Genomic DNA, 27,278 nt, shown 5'->3' with positions numbered 1-27,278 from the left:
CATTTCTCTATATATGATTATTATCCTGGTCCCTTTCGATGCTTAAAGTGAAATGTCTGTTGTTCAGTACTAGTAATCTTCTTTTTTACATGTAATTTTTTTTTTTACTGCTATAGTACAGCACTTGTATAGTGCTATGTGTCCGCAATTCCTATGAATGTCAATAGAAGTTGAGGGTGCTTATTACCATGCTAAATCATGTCCTTAAACTATGGTTTGTAGTGCACAAATGCAGATACCTGTCTCAGTTAAATCAAGAGACTCTTTATTGTTTTGTGTTTGTCATTGGTACAGGTTTGTGTATGACTCCTTATTCTCTTTTAATACTTGCAGATACTGCCCTGGTGGGCCCGATTCTGATTTTGAATATTCAACACAGTCTTATACTGGCTATGAGGTACTACCTTTGAGGGTCATGTTGCAATGTTACATTTTGTCTGTAAAATTGTGACAGGCTCCTTTTCATCTCTATTCACAACTCTTTAGAAAATCAGTCCTTATTGCAAGAATGAAAAAGGAGAGAGGGGAAAAAAAAAGAAACATCTGAGTAGCGAAACTGAAACAGTTAAACTGCTAAGGCTGGAAATCCCTTTGAATTAGTTTTTAATAGTTCTTCTCTCTCCTGATTATTTTGTTAGCTTTTTCCCCCTTAGGCTTGAAAAGAAGTTTTTCTTTTCCTACCAATTTTATCCTTTTCATGTTGGCAAAGATAAGTTTTCTTTATTTTCCTGTTTCAGATGGCTTTAAACTTAAAGGGACACTGGCAGTTTCTAAGTATGATCTCTCCAAAAGTTATTCTTCCTCATAAATATTGCCTAAGGAAACAGCGCAGTGGAAACTTGCGTGCTCTATAGCCTGGCTCATTGTAACTCACTTTAGCAAAAAGTGGGATCTTGAGGTTTTAAAATCTGTAAATAAAATACTTCAAAAGTGAATCTTTTTCTTAACTTACTTGATTTGGTGTCCCATGCCAAACCCCAGTGTAGCACATCTTGCAACTACGTATGTATCTTCAGTAGAACCTCATTAATCTACATATTTTAAAGTGCAAAAAGAAGCTTTCCTGCTACCCAGCAAAAGCTTAATAGCAGATGCTATAGTGAGACTAAATTATTTAAACATTTTTTAAAAAATATGCTTCATTCCATCTATTAGTATATTATGAAGTGTCAAAAATAATTGAAGCGAAGTAATAATTGTCAAAGTAAACAAACTAAGTAGACTTAGATACAGTGTCCTTTTATCTTTAATTTTTTGGTTCACTTGCTATTATCCAGTATTCAGTGATTGGCAATGGGTTTCCCAATCATTAGTGCAAATTAGGAAGTGTGTATGTACAGTAGAACGTTCCTAATTCACACTGATTTGGAGACTCTTAACACATGTGCCTCTGTGTGTATACATGCATTCGTTTAGTATTAAGTGTCTTTGGCACTTGCAAAATATAAAGAGACAGTCCCTGATGCACTAGAAAACTCAAAGGAGAGCATAACTTGTCTAAAAACAATTAGTAATAGTTCACAATGTTGGCATCATGGAAGTGAGTTCTTAGGGATTTGATGAAAAGAGGGTGGTGGATAACAAATTGACATTGAGAAGTCATTCCATGCACAGGGAGCATCGTGAAGGAGAAAAAGCAGTGAGATGAGGGTAGGAGGGAAAAAATGAATGAAGCATCAAGACGACGTATCTTGAGACAATAGTTTTGTAATCATAATTTGCAGAGGTACAATATAAATCTGTTTGTTGCCCCATCCTCATCCCCCCCCAGTGGGGTGGTCAACTAAAAATGGTGTCAAAAAAGATTGAACTGACCTATTTCAGTCGCATTACAACATCAGGGCAAAACATAAATTTTGATTTCTTACATTGGTTAACATTCAGTAAACTACAACCAGATAGATACTGGAGTCATAATGGGATCAAGATTTTAATAATTATATGTTTGTGAAAATGGAGTGTCCAACCAGTGGCTAAAGATTCACGTCTTGTTCTTTTCCAGTATGTTGTCAAGAAATAAGGTTTAATAATGAATCCTTTTATTTCTCCTAGCCAACATCAATGAGGGCCATTCGTGCCAGATATGATCCTTATCTCCAGACAAGACAGCGAGTCGAACAGGTAAATATTTGCATAGAAGTGAACATGTATTGTTTGAAAATAGTTGCAATAATTCTCTTAGGCTAGGTCTACACTACAGCGGGGGGTCGACCTAAGATACGCAACTTCAGCTACGTGAATAGCGTAGCTGAAGTTGCGTATTTTAGGTCGACTTACCTGGCTGTGAGGACGGCGGCAAGTCGACCGCTGCTGTGCCGCCGTCGACTCTGCTGCCGCCTCTTGCCGCAGTGGATTTCCGGAGTCGACGGCAGAGCGATCAGGGATTGATTTTATCGCGTCTTCATTAGACGCGATAAGTTGATCCCCAATAGACCGATTGCTACCCGCCGATCCGGTGGGTAGTGAAGACGTGCCCTTAGTTTCCAGCATTTTGAAAGCAGCTTTCCAATTAAGAGAGTGATCTTGGGGGTTACTGAATTGTCTTGTTCACTCTGGTGAGATTTGGGTTTTTAAATAGATATATAAATATCTTGGGGCCTCAAAATAGACTTGCTTATGATGATCTTTAAGATCCTCTCTCCTACCAGCTGCCAAATCCTTCATTCTCTGCTCCCTATATTGCATTATTTTCATACATAAATATATGATGATTCATCATTATGATAATGTGGCAACATGAAATGTTGTTGCTAGTATAAGAGAAACCTCATATAAAGTCGATGAGAACCCCCAAAGTCTTACACTTGAGATAACCATCCTAAAATATGGATATTTAGCTACTGATGCTCTCACAACACCCAACTAGTTCACTCCTAAATAAGCCCTGCCTTTTACCCGTTACATTTGGGCTGGGAAAGCTAATGGCTTACCACTTTCACATCTGTGTGACTGGGGGGGTTCCGTTAGCCCAGCTCCCTCCAGTAGCATCTCCATGGGAAAAACTGCATAAATCGGGGGAAAACTAGGCGGATGGCATCTCACAAAGTCATAACCTGCCACTTGATGGAGAATGGACAATAATGATAAATGAACATGGGATCAAACTCTGGTATGCTTCCCTTTCCTTCCCCCATTGTGGGGTTTCTCCCATTCTTCTTATTCTGTTTTGAGGTTCCCCTTCTATTTTCCCCCATCTAGGTGCCTCCTTTTTCCCTTCTGAGGGTGGGGCTGAGGTGAAACTGCTGGCCTAGTGGCTGCTTCCATCCCTTAGAATGGTGGTCTCCAAAGTGGGGTGCGCAAGAGGATCCTTCTCTTTCCCCCCCCCTCCCCCCCGGGGCAGTTCAGTCGGGAGTCCGAGCGGCTTTTTTTTTTTTTTCCCTTGCTTCGACAGTTCAGCCAGGAGCAGGGGGTGCGTGCTCAAAATTTTTTTACTGATTGGGTGCGCGATCAAAAAAGTTTGGAGACCACTGCCTTAGAAGCCAACAAAGGGGAACAAGGAAGAATAGTGCAGGAGGAGGGAGGAATAGGAGAAGTGGCTATTTGTTGTCCTGCAGCAGTCTCTGATGTCCAGAGCAAGAACTCAGCAAAAAGGAATCCAGTCCTTGCTACTCAAGACAAATAGGGGGAAGTGGGACAGAGGCAAAAACTGGGGGCTGTTCCAGCAGTCCCAGTTTGGGTGGCATGTATGTATGTATCCCCAAGAAAATTTCTCCATGTTTCTCCCCGATAAATAAACGTGGTGGAGATAAGTTATAGGATTCAATGGTGGTTCTCATGCTGTAGTTCTTGATAGTCTCAAAAAATATGAGACTGTCTAACTTAAAAGATGTATACAATGTTGTTGTAGCTGTGTTGATCCCAGGATATTAGAAAGACAAGATGGGTGAGGTAATATATTTTATTGGACCAACTTCTGTTGGTGATTGTGCAGCTCCAAAGCTGTCTCTGAGCTCTTCTTCAGGTCTGGGAAAGGTACTGAGTGTCACAGTTCAATATAACATTGAACGGATAGTTTAGCATAAGTAGTTAGTACGTATTCTAAGGGACCAATAAAGGTGAAGTGGCCTGTTAAACCCCCTGTAGTCATAAGACAAAAAGATGGGTCAGTGGTTAACAGATTGTTGTAATAACCATAAATCCAATATAATAACTGTGTGGGTGAAACCAGACAATCACTACTCTCTTGAATGAACTCACACAGGAAAATGAAAAGACAAAACACCATCTCACCTGTGTGTGAACACTTTTCACAAAGAGGTCAGATACAGAGTGATCAGTCAGTCCTCGTCCTCAAAGGAAACCTGCACACTTTCAAAAGATGACCCTGGGAGCTTAAATTCATAACTTTGGTAGACACTAAAAATACTAGTCTTTAATAAAAATGCTGGTTTTATGGCTTATTACAGCAACCTAACCCAGTAACCACCCTCTGTGTCTTATGACTACAGGGGTGTTAATGGGCCACTTCACGTTGAATGGTCTCTTATAATATGTGCCAACTACTTATGCTAAACTATCTGTTTGATCTTGTATTTAGGCTGTGTCTACACTACAGCTGATGTTGGCTTAACTTGTATTGCTCAGGGGTGTGAAAAAACCACCCACTTGAGCAACCTAAGTTACACCAAAACAACGAGGTGGCACCTTAAAGCCTAACAGATTTATTTGGGCATAAGCTTTCATGGGTAAAAAACCCCACATCTTCAGATGCATGGAGTGAAATTACAGATTTACAGAATAATTGCAGGCATTATTATACTGACACACGAAGAGAAGGGAGTTACCTAACAAGTGGAGAACCAGCGTTGATAGGGCCAATTCAATCAGGGTGGAAGTAGTCCACTCCCAATATTTGATGAGGAGGTATCAATTCCAGGAGAGGGAAACTTGCTTTTGTAGTGAGCCAGCCACTCCCAGTCCCTATTCAAGCCCAAATTAATGGTGTTAAATTTGCAAATGAATTTTAGTTCTGCAGTTTCTCTTTGAAGTCTGTTTTTGAAGTTTTTTTGTTCAAGTATGGCTACTTTTAAATCTGTTATAGAATGTCCAGGGAGATGGAAGTGTTCTCCATGCATCTGAAGAAGTGGGTTTTTTTACCCATGAAAGCTTATGCCCAAATAAATCTGTTAGGGTATGTCTACACTACGAGGGTATTTCGATTTCACTTAAATCGAATATGTGGAATCGATATTGCTAAGTCGAACTTGTGTGTCCACACTAAGGACAGTAATTCAACTTTGTGAGTCCACACTAACGGGGAAAACGTCGACATTGGAAGCGGTGCACTGTGGGCAGCTATCCCACAGTTCCCGCAGTCCCCGCTGCCCATTGGAATTCTGGGTCGAGCCGCCAATGCCTTCTGGGTAAAAAAAAGGGTCGAGGGTGCTTTTGGGTAATTGCCGTCATCCGTCTGTCAATACCGCCCTCCCTCCCTCCCTGAAAGCGCCGGCGGGAAATCAGTTCGCGCGCTTTTCGGGTCAGTGACAGCGCGGACGCCACAGCACTGCGAGCATGGATCCCGCTGCGACCATCGCTGCAGTTGTGGCACTTGTGAACGCCTCGCAGGTTATCATCCACCTTTCCCAGAGGCAGATGCAGATGAACCAGGCGAGGAGGCTACGGCACCGCGGTGAGGGAATGAACTCTGAGAGGGGCACAGACCTCTCACAAAGCACGGGACCCAGCTCCGAGGACATCACGGTGACAATGGGTCATCTGGATGTTGTGGAATGGCGATTCTGGGCACGGGAAACAAGCACTGACTGGTGGGACCGCATAGTGCTGCAGGTCTGGGACGAATCCCAGTGGCTGCGAAACTTTCGCATGCGGAAGGGGACTTTCCTGGAACTTTGTGAGTTGCTGTCACCTGCCCTGAAGCGCAATGACACCCGGATGCGAGCAGCCCTGACTGTCCAGAAGCGAGTGGCCATAGCCCTCTGGAAGCTTGCAACGCCGGACAGCTACCGGTCTGTCGCGAACCAGTTTGGCGTGGGCAAATCTACCGTGGGGGTTGTTGTGATGCAAGTAGCCAAGGCAATCGTCAAGGTACTGCTCTCAAAGGTAGTGACCCTGGGAAACGTGGAGGTCATCATAGATGGCTTCGCCGCGATGGGATTCCCAAACTGCGGTGGGGCTATAGATGGAACTCACATCCCTATCCTGGGACCGGACCACCAGGCCAGCCAGTACATCAACCGAAAGGGCTACTTTTCAATGGTGCTGCAAGCACTGGTTGATCACAGGGGACGTTTTACCAACATCAACGTTGGATGGCCGGGCAAGGTTCATGACGCTCGCGTCTTCAGGAACTCTGGTCTGTTTAGACGGCTGCAGGAAGGTATTTACTTCCCGGACCACAAAATAACTCTTGGGGATGTGGAGATGCCTACAGTGATCCTTGGGGACCCAGCCTACCCGCTAATGCCCTGGTTCATGAAGCCCTACACTGGCGCCCTGGACTCTGAAAAAGAACTCTTCAACTACCGTCTGAGCAAGTGCAGAATGGTGGTGGAGTGTGCTTTTGGACGTCTCAAGGGGAGATGGAGAACCTTACTCACTCGCTGTGATCTCAGCGAAACCAATATCCCCATTGTTATAGCTGCTTGCTGTGTGCTCCACAATCTGTGTGAGAGCAAGGGGGAGACCTTTATGGCGGGGTGGGAGGTTGAGGCAAATAGCCTGGCATCTGATTACGCCCAGCCAGACAGCCGGGCGATTAGAAGAGCACAGCGGGACGCGCTGTGCATCTGGGAGGCTTTGAAAGCCTGGTTCCACACTGAGCAGGGTGACCAGTGACTTTAAAGTTTCTGTACAGAGAAGCTGAACCTGCCCCCGTTTCTTTACCCAGTTAAGGATGACTATCCTCTCCAGTTACAGACCCCCTCCACCCCCTTCCAAAAAAATAAATTTAGTTTTATTTTGTTAATGAACACCGTTGTCTTTATTACTGTTTTCGCGGGAATGTTTTAAACCTGGGACGCAGACTGTGGTGGGGAGCGGGTGTAGTGTACTGATGCAAATGATCCTTCTAAACTCCAGGAATGACAGGAATCGCAGTGGCGGATTGGTTGTTTCCACGGAGCCTGCCAGCCCTCCTGAGCGGGACTGCGTGTATGTGGGGGCTATGTGACTTTATGGCAGGGGGAGGAGGGTTACAGATCCCCTGCTGCGTGGCTCTGTGATCCAGGACAAGGACCGCTGCATAACATCTGTAACTGCCCTCCCCCGCCACAAAGTCGCAGAGCAACACCCCCCCCTCCCCCCATCCCACGCACAGAACATGAAAACCACCTCCCAGACTGACCAGGGTAACTAGTCAGTGCACTGTGTATGTGCCCTGCTGCTGGACCTGCCCCCGCCTCTGTAGCCTGCTAAAGGTGAATGTCCTGTCCAATTACCAAGCCCCTTCCCCCCCTGCAGACAGACTCTCCCTCAAAACAGCATGACTGAAACAGTAATGAACAAAAACGTATTTTTTATTAACAACCACACATGAAACTGGGGGGCACTGCGTTGCATCCCGGCTGTATCCTCTCTCTGCCATGGCTTTCGAGATCTTCTCATAGATCTTTGCGTTCCGTCTTTTGGAGCGGAAAGCACGGACTCATCGCCCCACACAGCGATGAGATCCAAGACTTCCCGATCAGTCCATGCTGGGGCCCTCTTTCTATTCTGGGATTGCACGGCCATCTCAGCTGGAGAGCTCTGCATCGTTGCCACTGCTGCTGAGCTCGCCACGCTGTCCAAACAGGAAATGAGATTCAAACTGCCCAGACAGGAAAAGGAATTCAAATTTTCCCGGGCCTTTTCCTGTGTGGCTGGTCAGAGCATCCGAGCTCGGACTGCTGTCCAGAGCGTCAACAGAGTGGTGCACTGTGGGATAGCTCCCGGAGCTATTACCGTCGATTTCCATCCACACCAAGCCTAATTCGATATGGCCATGTCGAATTTAGCGCTACTCCCCTCGTTGGGGAGGAGTACAGAAGTCGAATTTAAGAGCCCTCTATGTCGAACTAAATAGCCTCGTGGTGTGGACGGGTGCAGGGTTAATTCGATTTAACAGTGCTAAATTCGACATAAACGCCTAGTGTAGACCAGGCCTTAGTCTTTAAGGTGCCACCAGACTCCTTGTTGTTTTTGTGGATACAGACTAACACGGCTGTGACGTTGTGCAGTCTATATGGTTTTATAAAAACTTGATAATAAGTCAATATAATGTAACTGGGATAGTTTTAGAGAAAATACGGTAATAAGTGAATGTAACGTAACTGGGATATGCTTCATGCAAAAGGTCTCTTGTAAGGTATCATTACAAAGCTTATAATCTACTGAGTATGATCATCTGATATGTATAAATGTACCACTCTTGTATCTAAAACTAGAACTATCAAATGTAACTCTGAGGGCCTATTGTAATTGTGTAAAGTGTGGGCCATTAATGATGGTTTGGAATCTTGATGACTCCCATTGTCTGCAGATGGCTGTTTACCTGTGAGTCTCCCTGTATATGTGTGTGCTGGCAAGTGAGTAATGAAGTCTTGCAGTGACATGTGATCATGTCACCTGAACTGGAATCCATCTTTAACCTGGTGCTTTTCCAGTTAGGGGAGGGGGTGGAAACCCAGAGGGACAAAGGGTTCCCGCCTTATGCAAAAGATATATAAAGGGGTGGAAGAGAACAGAGAGGGAGAGGAGCCATCATGGAGAATCCCCTAGATAACACCTAAGCTGGAACAAGAGCTGTACCAGGGGAAAGAATTGTGCCCAGGCCTGGAAGGTGTCCAGTCTGAGAAAAACTTACTGAAGCATCTCTGAGGGTGAGATTATCTGTATTTAGTTTGATTAGGCATAGATTTGCGCATTTTATTTTATTTTGCTTGTGACTTACTTTGTTCTGTCTGTTACTACTTGGAACCACTTAAATCCTACTGTCTGTATTTAATAAAATCACTTTTTATTTAGTAATTTACTCAGAGTATGGATTAATACCTGGGGGAGCAAACAACTGTGCATCTCTCTCTATCAGTGTTATAGAGGGCGAACAATTTATGAGTTTACTCTGCATAAGCTTTATGCAGGGTAAAACGGATTTATCTGGGTTTAGACCCCATTGGGAGTTGGGCATCGGAGTGCTAAAGACAAGCACACTCCTGTGAGCTGTTTTTGGGTAAACTTGCAGCTTTAGGACAAGTGATTTAGACCCTTGGTCTGTGTTGGAGCCAGACAGGAGTGTCTGACTCAGCAAGACAGGGGGCTGGAGTCCTGAGCTGGCAGGGAAAACAGAAGCAGAAGTAGTCTTGGTACATTGGATGGCAGCTCCCAAGGGGGTTTCTGTGATCCAACCCGTCACAACGGCTACCCCCTGATAAGTTACACCGACATAAGCGCTCGTGTGCACAGTGCTATATCGGCAGGAGGGCTTCTCCTGCTGACATAGGTTCTGCTGCTCGAGCTCTCTTCACCAGATGCACTGCGCTGCTGCCGCTGTATGTACAGACATGGTCTTAGCTGTCACACTCTTAGTACCTTTCCCCAACCTGAGGAAGAGCTTGAAAGCTTCTCTCTCTCACCAACAGAAGTTGGTCTGATAGCGGATATTACCTCACCCGCCTTGTCTGTCCAACGTAAATGATCTCTCTTCATGAATGAATCTTAAGCCATTTAACAGGCTAAACGTTGTTTACATTGGCTAAACAACCAATTCTAAACAGTGTTTAAGATTGCAGCTCTTCTGAATAGTAATTGACTGCTAATATAATAGGAAAAACTACCTGGGATATTGTTTAAATGATCACTGATTTGCCTGTAATTCTGATGTGAGTAGATGCTGTCTCTTCTTATCTGTACAAAGAGTAAATGGTTCCTCAAATCTTCTGTCTCTTCTCCTGAAATCAACTTTCAGGAGAACAGTGAAACTCCATGCTCTTAATCCTTTATTGCCTTCACTGGCTTCTGCTGCTCTCTAAATCCAGTGGAAAAACTCTCTGGATTTTGTATAGCCCTGGTCTCGCCCATCCCCTTGAACTCTGCTTTTCCAGTTTGAGCTTCCTTTGTGGTATTGCTCTGTCATTTGTGATGCCCCATCTCTTTAGAGCACTCTCCCATACGTCACCTCTCTTTATATAGTCGTTATAAACCATCCTACTCTCTTGCAATAGAGGAGTCATTTCTAAGTTATTTGCAAAATTATATTAAGGCTACTGTATACAAAAGCATTATTGATTTGGCATTCTAGTAGAAGATATGAAAGGTCAATTCTGATAAGGAACTAACTGTACAGTATATTTTGGAGTCGAAGGTTTTCACTGGAGTCCTTTAGGTACAAAGTCTCTTACAGCTATATTTAACTTTTTAGCTGAAGCAGCTGGGCCACAGTGTGGATAAAGTGGAATTCATTGTGATGGGAGGAACATTTATGGCCCTTTCTGAAGACTACAGAGATTACTTCATCCGAAACCTTCATGATGCTTTATCTGGACACACTTCCAACAACGTATCGGAGGCTGTCCGGTAAGCATGCTTGGTGTCCTTTAACACACTTTTTAAAAACCTTAAGTTCACATAGGAAAATAAATTTTGAGTGTGAAAATAGGGCTAAAATTTTCCACCCTGGGTGTTTAAAGTTAGACAGCCAAATGTATATTTAGATAGACTTTCAGTAGTGCTGAGCACCCACAAGTCCAACTGTAGGCACCCAAGCTGGAAAATTTTCTCCACAGTACATGCCTATTTCTGTGTGACATGGCATCAAATTGAGCAGATTGTTCTTACTTTGGAATTTTAGTCTGTTTTTTACCACCTAAATGGAAACTCCCAGTGTATCTACAACAGTGGTTTACAACCTGTTTTCATTTGCGGACCCCTAAACAATTTCAAATGGAGGTTTTGACCCCTTTAGAAATCAGACATATAGTCTGTGGACCCCAGGGGTCCACAGGTGGAAAACCACTGTTCTGTGGTAACGACAGTCATTCGTGGACCCCTTAGACGTGGTCTGTGGACCCCTTGGGGGTTGAAAACTATTTATCTACAACTCAGCTGATATCAACAATGACTGTTTTTGGGGTGCAAACTTTAAATTGTGTAGTATTTAAATAACATTGGGTTATCCAGATATCCGATTTAAATAATGACTCTTTTGGCAAAGAAAAAGTACACAGATATTCTTAATCAAGTTCATAAATAATGTAAGTGGATCTCAAAGTTTCCTTTTTAAAATTCCACTTTTTTGGGAGGTGTGGGGGGCGGGGGCACAGGATTTGTGGATAATTGGAAAAATCTCCAGCCGGTAACGCTGAGCTGTCCTCATCCTCTCATTCTCCACAACTCATTTATGCATAATCTATCATCATTCCCTCCCCTTCCCTCAAGGTGGTGGTGCAGTTGGGTGTCTGCAGCTTCAGAGCTGTGGATGTATTGCTTTTGTTGCCTTGCTGAGTGTTTATATGGGAAGGGATGATATAGGTCTGAGTCCTCATGAGAACCTTTTTGACCCATCTTTTGAGGCTGATAGTAAGAGGTTGAAAAGATTCAGATCACCTGAGGGCAGTTGATTGTTTCATAAAGCTGAAATCACATCCATCAGTCCTCAGGATTTCCCTTGGCATCTGTTTCTTAAGCCACAGTGAACCCTCTTTATTGCATGCTTCATTCTTTGCTGCAGATTTAAAGGCACAATATCCTCTTAAAAACATGCCTCTGTGTATTTGTTATCTGTTATCCTTACAGGTAACTCTTAAGATTGGAGAAAAATAGTTTTTTTTTTTTTTCTTGCATACTTTGTGTATAGTCATTTTCACAACGTCCTCTGGTTCTTGTGGGTCTTTCCCATAGTAACAGGGAAAACCATTTTAGAAAATGGTTGTTGTAAAAATCTCAGAAATTGTCAGGGAAGCCTTGGGAGCAGCAGTAGAGTCTTGAAACTACTTTTAACTTTTTTAAAAATGGCTAGATTTCAAGTTGATCGTGTTCCTTGAAGTTTGTAAACACTGTTAAATTTCTTTATATGGTATCTTCTTTTTAACATAAGATTGGTCATAGGTCAGTGGTCCATCTAGCCCAGAATCCTGTCTTCTAACAGTGCCCAGTGCCAGATGCTTCAGAGGGAATGAAAAGAACAGGCAGTTATCAAGTGAGCTGTCCCCTCTTGTCTTGTCCCAGCATGTGGCAGTCAAAGATTAGGGACACCCAGAGGATAGAGTTGTATCCCTGACCATCTTGGCTAATAGCCCTTGATGGACCTATTCTCTATGAACTTCTCTAATTCTTTTTTGAACCCAGTTATAGTTTTGGCTTTCACATCATCCTCTGTCAACAAGTTGTACAGGTTAACTGTGCGTTGTGTGAAGAAGTTAGGGTCACCCCATATTCAGAGCTTTGTCTTATGGGTGCCTATTATCCCCCACCTCCATCCCGATTTTTTTTACACTTGCTATCTGGTCAGAAGAAGTACTTCCTTATGTTTGTTTTAAACCTGCCTATTAATTTCATTGGGTGACTCCTGATTCCTGTATTGTGTGAAGGGGTAAATAAAACTTTATTTTTTCACTTTCTCCACACCATTCATAATTTTATAAACCTCTGTTTATTTCATTCAAGATCATTTTTATCACTGTGATTGAAAGTAGAAATTGATTTCTTCACTAGACCACAAGGGGGTGTATTGTATTCTGTAAGCTACATCCTGTGCTTATGCTGTTCTGGAATTTGTTTTAATTTTAACCTTTTGATTACCTGTTTTGTTTGTTTGTTTTTTATATATATATATCATGTTCAAATGTTTGCTCTTTTCCTTATTAATTAAATGCAACTTTTTCTAGCATATGATAGGCTTGGATAATACAAACTGCAGAAAGTGATCAGAATAAAGTTTGGCAGTGACTATTACAAATGCTTTGTTTCCTGGGTGTCCTGATCAGATCAAATGGTATATTTTTTTAGATGCAGTAAAAGCAGAGGTGTCTTATTCATGTTCCATCAGATAAATAACCACCTTCTTAGAAAATTGTGAGTCCTCACCATTTTGACTTCTGCACAAGAAGCTATTTGATAAAAGTGAGTGCTTCTGAACTTCTAAGGAAGGCAGAATGAGTGGTTAGGAAAGCAGCGAGGTCTAGTTAATATCTCTTCTCAAGAGTTAATATCTCTTCTCAAGCTTATGGTGCATGCATGTCAAAACACAGCTGTTATGCCTCTACTTGCTTGTCTATCATTTTCATTTCAGCACCTCCCTGAACTCGGGCTACCTTTTATATCCTAGCAGGCCAGGCTCTGAGTCACAGCCTTCTACCACATGACCCCAGGACTTATGCCCTTCTCTTGGGAAGGTGGGCTGAACCTGGTATAGGGTGCAGTTGAGCCCCAACCCCTTAAAAAGCCACGTGCCCCTATGACCGCCCCCATTACCATAGCATCTGAGTGCCTCACAATCTGTAATGTGTTTTCTTAACGCTTCTGGGAGATAGGGAAGTGCTGCTATCCTAGCCCCATTTTACAGATGGGGAATGGAGGAATAGAGAGACTGAGGCCCAGAACCTCAAAGGTATTTGAGCTTCTAATTTCAATTGATGTCAAAGTGATTTGGCCAAGGTCCCACATGAAGTGCGTAGGCTTATATATAGATAACTGTCCAGCAGATTTTGCATTGTAAAACTGCAAAGAAAAATGTAGCTTTTCTGGGATCCCCAAAGTATTTTTGGGCTGTTAGGACTGTCTGAGCGTCACATTGAGATGTCCTTAGTTAGCTGTTTCCTGCTTCGTTGTTATAACTTAGTTCAGTACTTTTAAGTGAAGAACTGGAGACAATGTGCTAAGTTTTAATTGGTGCCATTGACATTTCAAGAGGAAACAACCTTTTTAAAATCATCCATTTTTCTGCAGCGGCAGGGCTTTTTTTCTATTATTTTAGATCTAACTTTTTTTTCTGTTTTCCTCTGGAGGGCAGCAAATACTTTCTTTCTATTCAAATTAAAAAACAAAACAAAACTTGGCCAGTGTTTCCAGGTGGAATTGTCAAATAAACATAATCATGGACAAATGGGGAAAACCAGGGCATGTAATTCAAGGAAGTAAAGGTTCTGTAGGGGAAGTACTTGTGGATGGATGATACTTTTGAAGGCTCCATTGAGTGTCTCCTACTCAGCTAAAAACATCTGAAATTATTCCTTATTAAAACATAAAGAAAAGGATATAATTGTATTTGGTTTAGCACTCTTGTTATTGACATTTTAAATGATGAACTAAAATTCATTTGGGAGGGAAAGTATGGAAGTAGAAGACAATCCAATTTAATTCAGTGTGTAAATGTCAGCTGCTTCAGCCATATGGAGATTTGATGATTCAAGGTCTGGCTACTGCTAAGCCTTTCACCTTATACTGTAGGTCACCATCTAAGCTTGTGTAGTCTGGTAGAGACAAAGTTGTTAAATGTGATATCTCTAGCCTGGTCTCAGTCCAGTTCTTAGTGACAGATGTCTTATAATATTTGGCTTCTTCAGTAAACAGACAAAGAAATTTAAATAGGCATGAAAATTAAACTATCCATCAAGGTGGTACATCAAGTTTAAACATCTTGGTTGAGCAACGTGGGGAAAACTTGCATTACCAGTGCTGTAGTTTTCCTGTGGATAAACAGAAACTCTTTAAATATTTAGATAAGGAAGAATAGGTAAGACATTTTCAAGTGCCACCTCCTGATTAAACTAGAGGCTGGTAGATTGTGCAACCAGTGTGTCTTCTAGATAAGTAATATAAATTCATACTTCTTGCTTAACTTCATCGTGCATAGATGTTATAACACATAAATGGAAGATTGCTGTTCTGAGAATAACAATATATGCTGAGGATAAGCTTTATAGGTTGACTGTGTGATTTTGAGGGTTCAGCCTTTTTCCATTACAAAATCATCTCTTTTTGGTCTGGTTCTAAAAAGAAAAAAAATCTGTAGTGCTATTTCTTGCTTTATGTTGTAGCTAATGCATTCGTCTCCGTTCATTGCTCCAGATTGTTGTAGCCTAGGGCCCTGATCTCTGTAGTCACTTGTTTTGGGGGGGATTGTAATAGCTGTTGAGATTTTTCCTGTCTATAAAAATTGTCTAGATTCATTGGTCCTTATACAGTGATCCCATTTGCTGTTGACCTACCATCCAGCTAAAATGTTTCCAAAGAGCATCCTGTATCAGGGTGGATTTGATTTAAATCAAATTGATTTACTTCACTAGTCAGGAAGACTCGATTTAATCACGGTTTTCTACATTAAAGGGCATACTTGTTGGTTGTTATAATCTTAATACATGTTCTTCACAACTCAGATGGATGTAGGTTTCATTTTTAGAAGGTACACATATATATTTTTTAACAGTGATTTATTTTGAAAACTTTTCAGATTAGTTTTATAGCTATATCAGAAAATGAATGATTGATTGGTTATTTCATTTACCAAAGATAATTGAAGCAGATATTTATGAAGTCATTGGGAGGTGAACTATCTCCAGTTAAACAGGTTAATCATTAATACTTGGAGGATTTTCTTGCCGTGCTGTATTAGGAGGAGAACATCACCAGACAGACATTTACATTGTTTTATTTAACTAAAACAACAACGTTAAGTATTCTGGATTTTTTTCTTCAACAGCAAACATAATATTTTAACAAAACAAGGGTCTGTCCCTCGCCTCTCACGTTGATCTCCAGACTTTTTCTCCTTGTCCAGATCTATTCTACCCCCAACAATCTTCTATTCATTGAACTTTTTGAAACTTTGCACTTTTAGAGAGAGGTAAGGGATTGACTCTGTGTACACAAATTTGCAGAGGGACAGTAGGGTTGAGGTCTGTTATTTCTCACCTCTATATATTATTTATTTATTTAAAATCATTTTTGCTGTTAACAAGCATGTTATCTCTGGAGACACAACTCCACAGTTGAGAACTGCAAAACTAAGCATCTCTGATGGTATCTTCTAGACTGATCACTGAGTCCCATTGGGTAGATAGAAAGATTAACCTAAATAATTGATACAGAAGCCTGTGGAACCCCATAAGATTGGGTACCTAATCCATGAACTATTGGAACTCATTTACAAAACTTTTCTTAAACATTACATGAATGTATTGTCTCCTACTATAGAATTAGAATTTATAATCCCTATTTCATGATGAGATCTCTTTGAGCTATAATGTATCTTAATTAAAACTATCTTTAGATAAGTTTTTTCCTCAAAAGACTATTTAAATAAATCCGATTTATTAAAATTAAAAAAAAAAAAAATCATTGATTTTTATCCACCCTCTCCTGCATATTGTCTTCTCCCAGCGAACTGAAGCTCCATGTGTTTGTATGTTGGAGAGCACGTGGGTCCCAATTCAGATGAACTTGGACAAAACTTATTTTGGGGGGGGAGGGAGGGTCCAGTCACTTTTCTCCTTTCCCCAAACCTGAGATCTGGCCAAATGCCATGTTTGCATTATTCCTTTGAAGGTGACATGCTGACTTATATCTGAGAGTCACTGCTGCAAGTCTGATAAGTTCACTCCTCTGGCATCCTCATATATTTGGTACTATGTTTTGAATTTGTTCCAATCCTCTGTCTGATTTGCCTACATTTAATTTCTACTTGAAGAAGTGATCTGGACCCTCGTCCTCAGAATCCCCATAATTTTATTACTTACTTAATTCCCCATTCCATGATGGTTTGTATTCTGGCTTCCAGTGAGGAAGACTCAGTGGGTCTGGATTTAGAAATTTTCAGTATGTCTTATTTCACTGGGTAATGGGTGCTGTTGGTAATGGGAGACTTCTCAACAATATTGAACTAATGGGTAGGCTAAGGAGTAACTGTGATCTTGTTAGATCTCTTAAATTAAATAGGGTAGAGTCTGAAAAGTATTTCCATGTGAGATTTCCAGGGAAAACTTAAGTACTGCAGGAAGTGGTGATGAAATTGCTCTGAATAGGAACCAAACTAGTGCCTAAATGTACCAGTTGGAAATCTGTGCTTTTGGAGGCAGTGTCTCTGGGTAAGATTCAAGAAGGCTTGACTGCTAGTGGTCATTTAAAAAATCTTAAAACTTTTTTGTGAGAGGTAGCACTGGTGACCTGGTCAAGTTCCAGTGTGAAATCATTGTTTCCTGCCCCCCTCCCTTTTATTTTTAGTATTGTTCACTTAGTGTCTGTCCTGCTCTGTTTAAAGATGGTGCGTTCATCTTTACCAGCGTAGAATCTTGACTAGCAGAAATTCCCCAACTGAACAGGTGCATGAAAGTGAGCACGTTGCATACAGGAATTATTCAAACAAAGAATAGGGTTGTGACTTAAAAAGAAAAAAACTGGACCAAGCTCAACAGAGAACTGATCTTACACTCTCTTGTTAGAGGCCTTTATCACACATGGAGTAGGCAAACTACCCCAGTTGGGTATTTGTACGGTGCTTGCCCACTATTGTGATAAGCACTGTTTAGACAGTTGAGGCAAATGTACTTTCTCCAGAGGTTATTGTCTCTAGTGAGTCAGTAAGCTTGAGAACTTTGCTAGTTGCGGAATGAATAAATGACTCACAGAACCATGAGGCATTTTGCCTTTGTAAAGAATACACAACAAGGCTGAGAAGTTTTTAATTTTTATCTCTTGAGAACACACAGCTTAGGCGATTTTCAATACATTCCTGGATATCAAATAAAGATGTAGACTTTATGATAAGGGAACAGCATCCCTCCCTTGGGAGGAAAGTTATTGTTGTGCCAAAGAATAATTGTAAGATGGGTTTTTTATTGTTGCTTTTTGTTCACTAGAGAAATGCACCCACCTGTGCATTGACTTGATCAGAATTTGTGGCTGCATTTGCTCTTCCAAGAGGAAAAATGGAAGCAAGAGAGGTGTAAAATATAGGTGTAAATAATCATTTTACTCCTCCTCTCCCGCCCCATTCATGAGAGGTGATGAGCCTGCCTGTCTCCTATTGTGATTCATCACCTGATCCTGAAGAGCTGAGCACTCTTACTACTCCGATGGGTGCCGAGCACCTCTCAGGATCCAGCTTTTAATTAGTAAATGCTCTGTCCTCTTAGAGGATAAAATCACTTGAATTAACTTCATTGAAAATGGCCAGTGTGGGGGAAGCCTGCCTTCTCTCTGTGCCTGTTCTGTGGCTAGCCTGGACTCAGGTCTCTAATTGGGTATCTTTCATCAGTGCAAAACTGAATATACTAAAACCAAAACGCCCCTCCTGAAACCCCCCCCCCTTTTTTTTTCTTCATTTTAATAATATCATGCTACATAACATGCTTGATCTTGCCTTTTGCAGTCACATCCCTAATGGAAAAATAAGAATGGGGAGAGGGGTGATGGAACCCAACATTCTACAAGTCGCTTTTACCCAGCATGCATGCACACTTAAACGACTAGTAAATAAACTAGTGGGTATAATGGTAAGGTCTTGTCTGCATGCATAAGTTGTACAACTTTACACTTTATACTACCAGTATAATTAAAGCCTCACAACCTCCCTAGTGTGGACACAGTTATACCAGTATATCTGTCATAGCGATTGTACCAGTATAACTATTTCAGTAAAAAGTCACACTTTGGTTTTATTGCATGGCAGAAGAATAATAATGGACTCAAGAAGATAACAGGTCCATTATCCATGGCTGGATCCGTGATAAGCCTACTAACCTTCTTATAACGCCTTTGAAAAGGCTCTTTTTCCACTTGTGGCGCACACTGAAAGCCTGAACCCAAGATACTGAGCACCTGAAATACCATTTGACTTCTCTGAGAGTTACAGTTCCTCTTCTGTCTTGTGATAGCACCATGATATTGCTTCTTGACACTCATGGTCTTTGTTGCTTGGGTTTTTGCTTAAGTGCCCTTGTGTGTGGGTGACTAGGCAGCAAGGCTTCCTTTTCTTCCAAATGTTTCTATTTCTCCATGAGAAATTTATCTTTGAGGTATGTCAAACACTGTATTCCTCTTCTAAGGGAGGATTAAGCAGTCAGAAGCTGCTACCTGAGAGCCTTCATCAAAAGAGAGGACACGTGTATTGACTTGGGTCAAAATTTTAAAAAATGGCCACTGGTTTTGGGTGCTTTAACTATTGGGTGTCCAATTTAAGATGCCATGGGACTAATTTCTATTGTGGGTGCTTAGCACCTTTGAGGTGTGCAGTAATTCTTCAAAAAGAGCCATATTTTTGGAGTTTAATGTACCTGCTCCACACTCCCACATCATATATCTTTGAAAGCTTGTGTGTACTCTCAAGTGGTGCTGTAAGCCTATAGGTGAGATGAGACAATGGTATCCAAAATGAGAAAGTTTTGTGCACAGTTCCAGAAACACTGCAATATGACCACAGTTTTTATTGTTTAAGTTAATTTCAACACCTTCATGTGGTGTTTATTAATCAAAGCTGCCAAACAACAACGTATTAAAAGATCATAGAATATCAGGGTTGGAAGTGACCTCAGGAGGTCATCTAGTCCAACCCCCTGCTCAAAGCAGGACCAATTCCCAACTAAATCATCCCAGCCAGGGCTTTGTCAAGCCAGGCCTTAAAAACCTCCAAGGAAGGAGATTCCACCACCTCCCTAGGTAACGCATTCCAGTGCTTCACCACCCTCCTAGTGAAATAGTGTTTCCTAATATCCAACCTAGACCTCCCCCACTGCAACTTGAGACCATTGCTCCTTGTTCTGTCATCTGCCACTACTGAGAACAGCCGAGCTCCATCCTCTTTGGAACCCCCCTTCAGATAGTTGAAAGCAGCTATCAAATCCCCCCTCATTCTTCTCTTCTGGAGACCAAACAATCCCAGTTCCCTCAGCCTCTCCTCATAAGTCATGTGCTCCAGCCCCCTAATCATTTTTGTTGCCCTCCACTGGACTCTTTCCAATTTTTCCACATCCTTCTTGTAGTGTGGGGCCCAAAACTGGACACAGTACTCCAGATGAGGCCTCACCAGTGTCGAATAAAGGGGAACGATCACGTTCCTCGATCTGCTGGCAATGCCCCTACTTATACAGCCCAAAATGCCGTTAGCCTTCTTGGCAACAAGAGCACACTGTTGACTCATATCCAGCTTCTCGTCCACTGTAACCCCTAGGTCCTTTTCTGCAGAACTGCTACCTAGCCATTCAATCCCTAGTCTGTAGCAGTGCATAGGATTCTTCCGTCCTAAGTGCAGGACTCTGCACTTGTCCTTTTTGAACCTCATCAGGTTTTTTTTTTTGCCCAATCCTCTAATTTGTCTAGGTCCCTCTGTATCCGATCCCTATGCCTCCCAGTTTAGTGTCATCTGCAAACTTGCTGAGAGTGCAGTCCACACCATCCTCCAGATCATTAATAAAGATATTAAACAAAACCGGCCCCAGGACCGACCCTTGGGGCACTCCGCTTGAAACCGGCTGCCAACTAGACATGGAGCCATTGATCACTATCCGTTGAGCCCGATGATCTAGCCAGCTTTCTATCCACCTTACAGTCCATTCATCCAGCCCATACTTCTTTAACTTGGCGGCAAGAATACTGTGGGAGACCGTATCAAAAGCTTTGCTAAAGTCAAGGAATAACACATCCACTGCTTTCCCCTCATCTACAGAGCCAGATGATTTAACTGGGGGAGACACTGCTTGATTCAAATACTAACTAGTACATTAAGCTTAGATTGTGGTTTTGTTTTATTTCTTATCATAATCTTCTTTGATCTGTTTGCTATCACTTATAATTAATTAAAAGCTATTTTATATTTTACCTAAAACACTGTGTTGTTTGAAGTGCAAAAGGGGAAAATCTCAGCTCATGAACAAGAGTTGGTGCATGTCCATTTTCCTTTGTAGAGTGGTGGACTGGCTAATAAATTCATACTGGTTGGGTTTTGACCAGGGCAGGATGGTACAGCTCTGGGGTCTTAGGCTGGGGAGCTGGGAGTATTTTGGCTGTAGCCTCTCTATTGTGGGTTCATGAGTGGCTGGCCAGAGCATTCATGAACCCCGCTGGGGTGAGCCCTGCCTGTGGATGTTGGTGTGAGTGCAAGCTCGGGCTTTGCAGCTTGTCAAATCACAGTGCAAGAAGGAACCCAGATTGGTGAGACAAAGGGCTCAACTGTACCTCAGTTCCAGGTGGCACTCTGGGACCCATCACAACATGTACCCACTCAATTTGAGGATAGTTGAAATCCCCCATTATTACTGAGTTTTCTATTTTTATAGCCCCTCTAATCTCTCTGAACGTTTCACAATCACTATCACCTCCTGCAATGTGCAGAGAAGATGTTTCAATGGCAAATGTTCTTAGTCATTCAGTAGGACCTGTGCCTGTGTCCCTCTTCAGTGCTCATGGACCAATGAGAAGAACAGACAGAGTTGAATTTGGGCATCAGCTGGAAGCCCAAGCTGAAAGAATCTATGAGCATGCAACAGAGAAACTACAGTGTGTAGTAGAGATGCGATGGGTGTCATACAAATGATTGGCTGTGGACGAATTCCACACATTCAATGAATTGGCTGCCGAATACTTGAGGTAGTTCCTAAAAGAATTTGACAAAGCTAATACTGTAACTGTAGTCTTTGAGAGAGATGATAACAGTAACTCTGTGGAAACTGCAGAAAGACAGTGCAGGACATGATCTAAGTTTGGCGGCAAGAAATACCAGATGATTGGTGGGCGCCTTGTGCCTCCGTGGAAGAAGCTTCTAAACTTGGCATTCAGCAAGCAGGCACTTGTAAAATTACTCTGAATATATGTTTCAAAATGCACCTAAGTGTAGGAGCACACCCAGCACAAACACTTCTCCTTGCTGGAGGCTTTTCCAGTGGTGAAGTAGCATAGTCTATCACAGTGTTGAAGAAGCCCAAGACTTGTACAGTACTCACGAGGAAGCAGACACAAGGATGCTTCTGCATGTTCAGTGTGTCAATATGGCTTTAGAGTCTTTTGGTGTCAAAGGAACCTTAGTGATTAGGTCACCTGATACAGATGTTTTGGTCCTTGCTGTTCCATACTTTCCAAAAATATGTAGATTGAAACAGGTACCATTACCAGCACAACTGACAAGTGTCGCTTCATACCTGTGCATGTAATTTGTGATTACACATCTGACTGCTGCAACATACTTGCTGGTGTACACACATTACATCCTTATTTGGCATTGGGGGAGGGGGGAGAATCTGTGTTTAATGTTGTCAAAACAAAGAGAGCTTACTGCTTTAGAGATCTTGCCAAATTGGAAAAGTGACAGACAAGCCGCAATTTCTGCTATAAGTAAGTTGGTAACAGTGCATGACCAGAGCGAGAGAGAAAAGGAGCCCACAGAGATCTGAATTGTTTGCACTTCAGTCTAGCCATCAAAAAGGACAAGTCACTGGCCAAACTCCCACCGTTTTGAAGAGCATGTCAAATGAGCATCTTGGCAAACAAAGTTCTGGATGTTTTCACACATAGGTAAACCAGATATTGAATCACCATTGCAACATGGATGGAAAAGTGTGGATGATGTGAAATACTTGCTTCTTCAAGGGCCCAGTGGCATCAGAGCGTCTACTAGCCCTTATCTGTGTCTGTACCAGGAGAGGTCACTGCACAATCAACTGTTTCTGTAGTCAGAATAATCTTCCCTGCACAGAACTGTGTACATGCCAAGGCAACGAAGACTGTGGTAACTCCACAGAGATTATAATGATGAATGTGATGATAATTATATTGACTAGAAATGTCACCAGCACTGTTTCATTTCAGTGATATGTTTAAAAATGTATTATTAGATTTTTGTTTTACCCTTTAGATTGTTGTGATGCTTTGAGGTCACAAAGAAATCCAATTTTACATCTTGAAATAATACATAGTCATTAAACTAATAGAATTGAATGCAGATATGTCATTATTTATCCCTGTTGCTGTGGTAATGGCACCACTTTGACAGTTCCATATACCTCGTCTTAAAGTAGACCTTCTTCAAAATTTCCTCAGCAAACATGCACTGCTTGAATGGTTCACCTCCAGCCCTGAAATGTATTCTGGTTGGCATGATTGGGTGATTATTAGATGCCCACGTCATAGCACCTCTTCTTCAACTGTTGGGCATCTACTGCGATTCTTTGGGTTGAGAATATTGGCAAGAAAATGTGGTGGAATAAGTGCTTAATCCCTCTGATTCTTTACTACCTGAAATGTAATTTTATTGTTGGGTATGCCTTTCTCTGGTGTCTCTTGAAGTTCTTTCCAAATTTCAACAGCATCAACAATCTTGTTGCAGTTTGTCCAAAGCTATGGAGTTAGGTATGAGAATGTTCAGGGTATTTTCTACATTTCTCTTTAGTCCAGTGTGGCTACTTTTGCTGTGATAGTTCCATCTATTTTGTCACCATTTTCTTCACAAATTGTCATTAGACTAGGCCAGATCTTAATAAATAGCTCAAAACAGTCAACCATTGTATTCCACCATAGCTGGAGCAAAGTGGTTATTATGGAAGTATTTTGTAATTTCAACATTTTCTTTTATTCCTGGAAATAAGTCTTTGGCTAAAGTGAGCACTTCACCCATATGTTGTAAGTTTCAGGTTTCCTTCATTATTTTCTTATAGATTTCTTCTCATCTTTGCTATTTTGCAGCATTGTGTGACAAAACTACACACTTGATACTCAATTTCCTCCCCCCCCCCCCGCCCACAGTTTATCTTTTACTGCAATTTCTTTTAGGTTACCTGCAGTATGGGCATTTCCTAATGTATCAGTTGTTTCCGTAAGATAGACAACCCCATCTTCTGTTGTCACGCAAGCACATAGTACTGGATCATTGTGTACATTGCTGCACCCATCATGACTGTGATTAATGAATTTTCCATCAGTGTTTGCACACTGTTCAGTTTCCTTCTCATACACTGGTTCCAGCAGTGTTTGCTCTGCCAGATGGAGTGTAGCCTGGCCATAATGATTGAACCTGTCAACGATTGAGCCTGTTTGTTCTGAACAAGACAAAAGAGAGAATTTGTTGCATAAATGAACCAAGCAATCTTTTCATCTGTGGAATCTAGTTCGAATTTGTTTGTCCTGATTATGAACTCATCCATATGTTTACTGGATGTTGAAGAAAGTCTTTATCTGTTTTTTTAAAAAAAAAAGAAAAGAAAAGAAAAGAAAAATTTGCTGTCTCTATGTTTAGTTGCAGCACTGCTGGTGACTTTGAAGTTGTAGACGTTGCTGATGTTGGACGTTCATAACCCTTTATGTCTAATCTGGACCTTGAAACAAAATGGTAAAAGTCACTCTCAATCACTGAGAATCAGTGGACTGTTTTAAAAAAATTAGATTGTAAATGAAAGATTTCTCCTACTGTAGCTGTTTGTACCACTCTTTAAATTATATAATTTATTTTAAACAGAGTTTTATAGGGAAAACAATAAATCTTATGATTTATTGAAATCGGTTTAAATCCTTCTCTAGCAACATACCAAGCAGCTTGATTTTTTTCAAATATTAGTTCATAAATGTCTTATAAAACTTTACTTTTAAACAGGACGCATAGGATGTTTGATTATATTGAGCAATAAAAACTGTCTAGCAGTAGCAGTAAAAGTTTAATTGATAAATACTCCCACAACAAACATACCAATTATATTTTGAACACAAACATTTTGAAATTCATAAGTAATCCACCCAAAACACAAATGTCTGACAATAATCTGTTATCATTTACTAGCATAGTAAGACATGGTAGGCAGTTCATAAGAATGGCGCAAAAAATAAGTTTACTAAACAGTTGATCCAGATTGTTCAGTCGTGTCTACATCACCTTCAAAGTCATTGTCTTTTTAGGAGCATTTTTCATAATGTTTCATTCTGACAACCAGGCCTTGCACCTCTTTGTTGCACTGTTTACTTGACTGTCAGTTTTTTCCCTGCTGGTTCTCAGGTGTTGAAATCAGCACTAAAAGCTGCACTCTGAAGAATGTTGTCCCTTCTTCCTGCAGTGTCCTGCTTTGACACCAGTGTTGCTCTTCTCTGGTTGCATATTCTTCTCCTTCTGCCTTGTTACATAACTGCCACCCTTACCCCTTGCCCCAGAAAAACAAAAGAACTAAAAACGGTCGAAGACTTCTGCTTGTGTAATGCACATGCCTTTTTGCACTGCAGTATTTTATTTGTTTAGAGACCAAGAGTGAGGCAGTTGGGAAATTAATGGATTTCTGTTTGTTTGTATCTCTGCCTGTGTACACATGTAAGGAGACAGCAGGCAGCCATTTATTTGAAGTGTCCAGAACCATCCAGAAGCAAGGGCTGATAGTTACTGGGCAGATCAGTGTTTTTTCATGCTCTGGAGTGTAAGTTTCCATCGTGCGGGGAGTAATATTCGTAAGTTGAGAACTGAGCCAATCCGTGCTCAGGTAAGGAGAAGCTATAAAATAGGAGTATGAGACCACCCAGGTGGGCTCAGTCAGTGGATGGTCCTGATGGGATACATGATGGTGTCTCCTGGAGTCAGAGGCTGGGTCCCAACGCCTCTGATAACTTTGCCAGTAGTGTCTTGAACCCAGTGGCACAGATTCTAGGTCCCCCACGGGATCAGTGACCTATTGTGCCATATTTATAAAGCCTGCCTCAAAAGCTAGATGATTTTCTCCTGCTTCTTTTTTTATATAGAAAACAAGCCTTGAATTTAAAGTTTTTGATGGGCTCATGGATTCAGCATATTTATTTTTATTTAAATATTTTAGAGATTATAGTAAGTGTAGGCCTTAACCGATTTTGCATTAAATTCAGATTTTGTTTTCAACAGGTTTATTTTTAAAAAAAATGTAACATTTAAATAACAAAATAAAATAAAAACAATACTTTTTTTTGTCGTCCTCCCACCCCGCCCTTGGAGGGATATGAGCTCTTTATGTCATTATGAAAAATAAGTGCTGTGTGGTCTAGTGGTTACAGCAGAGGATTATCTATAATCAGCTACAAGTTTTGCTTTCAGGTAGTAAAAAAATAACTGAACTTTTTTTTTAAAAGGCTTTCCTTTAGTAACAGATTTAAAAGGATACTTAGTAGTGAAGCGATTAAGGGTTGCCAAAGAAGATTTTGTCAGTTTTTGCTGCAGAATGTAGGTTCCACAATTAATTAGGGTCTTTTTCTCTCTCTCTCTCTTTTTTTTTTTTTTAAATAGAACTATTATGAATAGTATCAATGCTGTTCTACAGCAGTATGTAATCCTCTATGGGCAAGCAAGACTTGCCCATTCTGGCTAGTGAAAAAGGATATTTCATTGGGGGAGTGTGGCATTAACTTCATTTGCCCCTCTTGTGGCTAGGAGATAGTCAACACTATTATTCTAGTGGCATACATGTAGATCACTTGCACCAGGATTTCCACCCTGTTTTCCTCTTTCCTTTAATTGCAAAGATTGGGAAGCTAATTCTACCTTTCTAGAGGCACAAGTAGCTTCTCTCTGTGCTCCAGAACGTCTAATGGTGCTCCTGTGTGTCTGAAAGCAGCATTTGCCATTAGTCTGATTTCTTGCTTCCTAAGTGGCTGATTTTCAGTATTCATAGCATCTTTTTTGCTAAGAGCTTGAGCACTCCTACCATTAGATTGGCTGCACACTAGTGTGTCCCTATATCTTTGCACTGCTCATTTTATTTGAAGAACCAATTTTAGTTGCTAAGGCATATTATTCAAAACATATGTAAGATGATGTCCTTTCATCAAATTGCACCTTGATCAAAGCAGGATTGATCATGAGTACCTGATAATGTTCAGATTTCAAAGTATTTTAAGTCTGCCACTTTTTTCTCATAATCTCAGTGACTCTGCAATTTAGAAGTATAATGGCGCCTGTTTTTGCTGCCGCCCTCACCCTCCACGGATTCATGCCTAGTATAGTCATGCAAGCAGATTGGCCACCCCTTCTTTGTGTTTGATTTATTATTTCTGAATATTTTACTCATGGGAGGAAATACTATAGGTTTCTGTCGACATAAAGGAGACTACTAAAACTGAGATGGACTAAATATACTTAACAGCATGTACACCAGCACATATAGACATGACATTATTTGAGATTTGCTAAGAGCAAAGCAGAAAACAAATATTTCCTTGGCAGACTCTTTTCAGATGACTAAGATGTTTAGTCTTCGCAGAAATGATAGGTGTGCTTGTCTTAGAAATATTTGTAAATACAATTGAGCTGTGCTCTACTTTTTGCTGGTAGAAATGATGGCTTTTATGATCATGAAATTATTGAAGCTGAAAAATTAATTTCAGGGTTTTTTAGACTTTTAGAAAATCACTTTTGCACACGCACA

The 27,278-nt window shown here is 41.2% G+C and overlaps 1 protein-coding gene across 1 annotated transcript in view; it reads left to right on the top strand.

Annotated features, from left to right (window-relative positions):
• Nucleotides 1-27,278, top strand: part of ELP3 (elongator acetyltransferase complex subunit 3) — a 149,066-nt gene that overhangs the window by 8,378 nt on the left and 113,410 nt on the right. The window contains exons 5-7 of the mRNA XM_065401159.1: nucleotides 334-397; nucleotides 2,053-2,121; nucleotides 10,355-10,509. Of these exons, the coding sequence (XP_065257231.1) occupies nucleotides 334-397; nucleotides 2,053-2,121; nucleotides 10,355-10,509 (288 nt within the window). The remainder of the gene's footprint in view (nucleotides 1-333; nucleotides 398-2,052; nucleotides 2,122-10,354; nucleotides 10,510-27,278) is intronic.

This window comes from Emys orbicularis, chromosome 3 (assembly GCF_028017835.1).
Source record: "Emys orbicularis isolate rEmyOrb1 chromosome 3, rEmyOrb1.hap1, whole genome shotgun sequence".
Taxonomy (NCBI): Eukaryota; Metazoa; Chordata; order Testudines; family Emydidae; genus Emys; species Emys orbicularis.
This window is presented reverse-complemented; position numbering and strand designations above follow the sequence as displayed.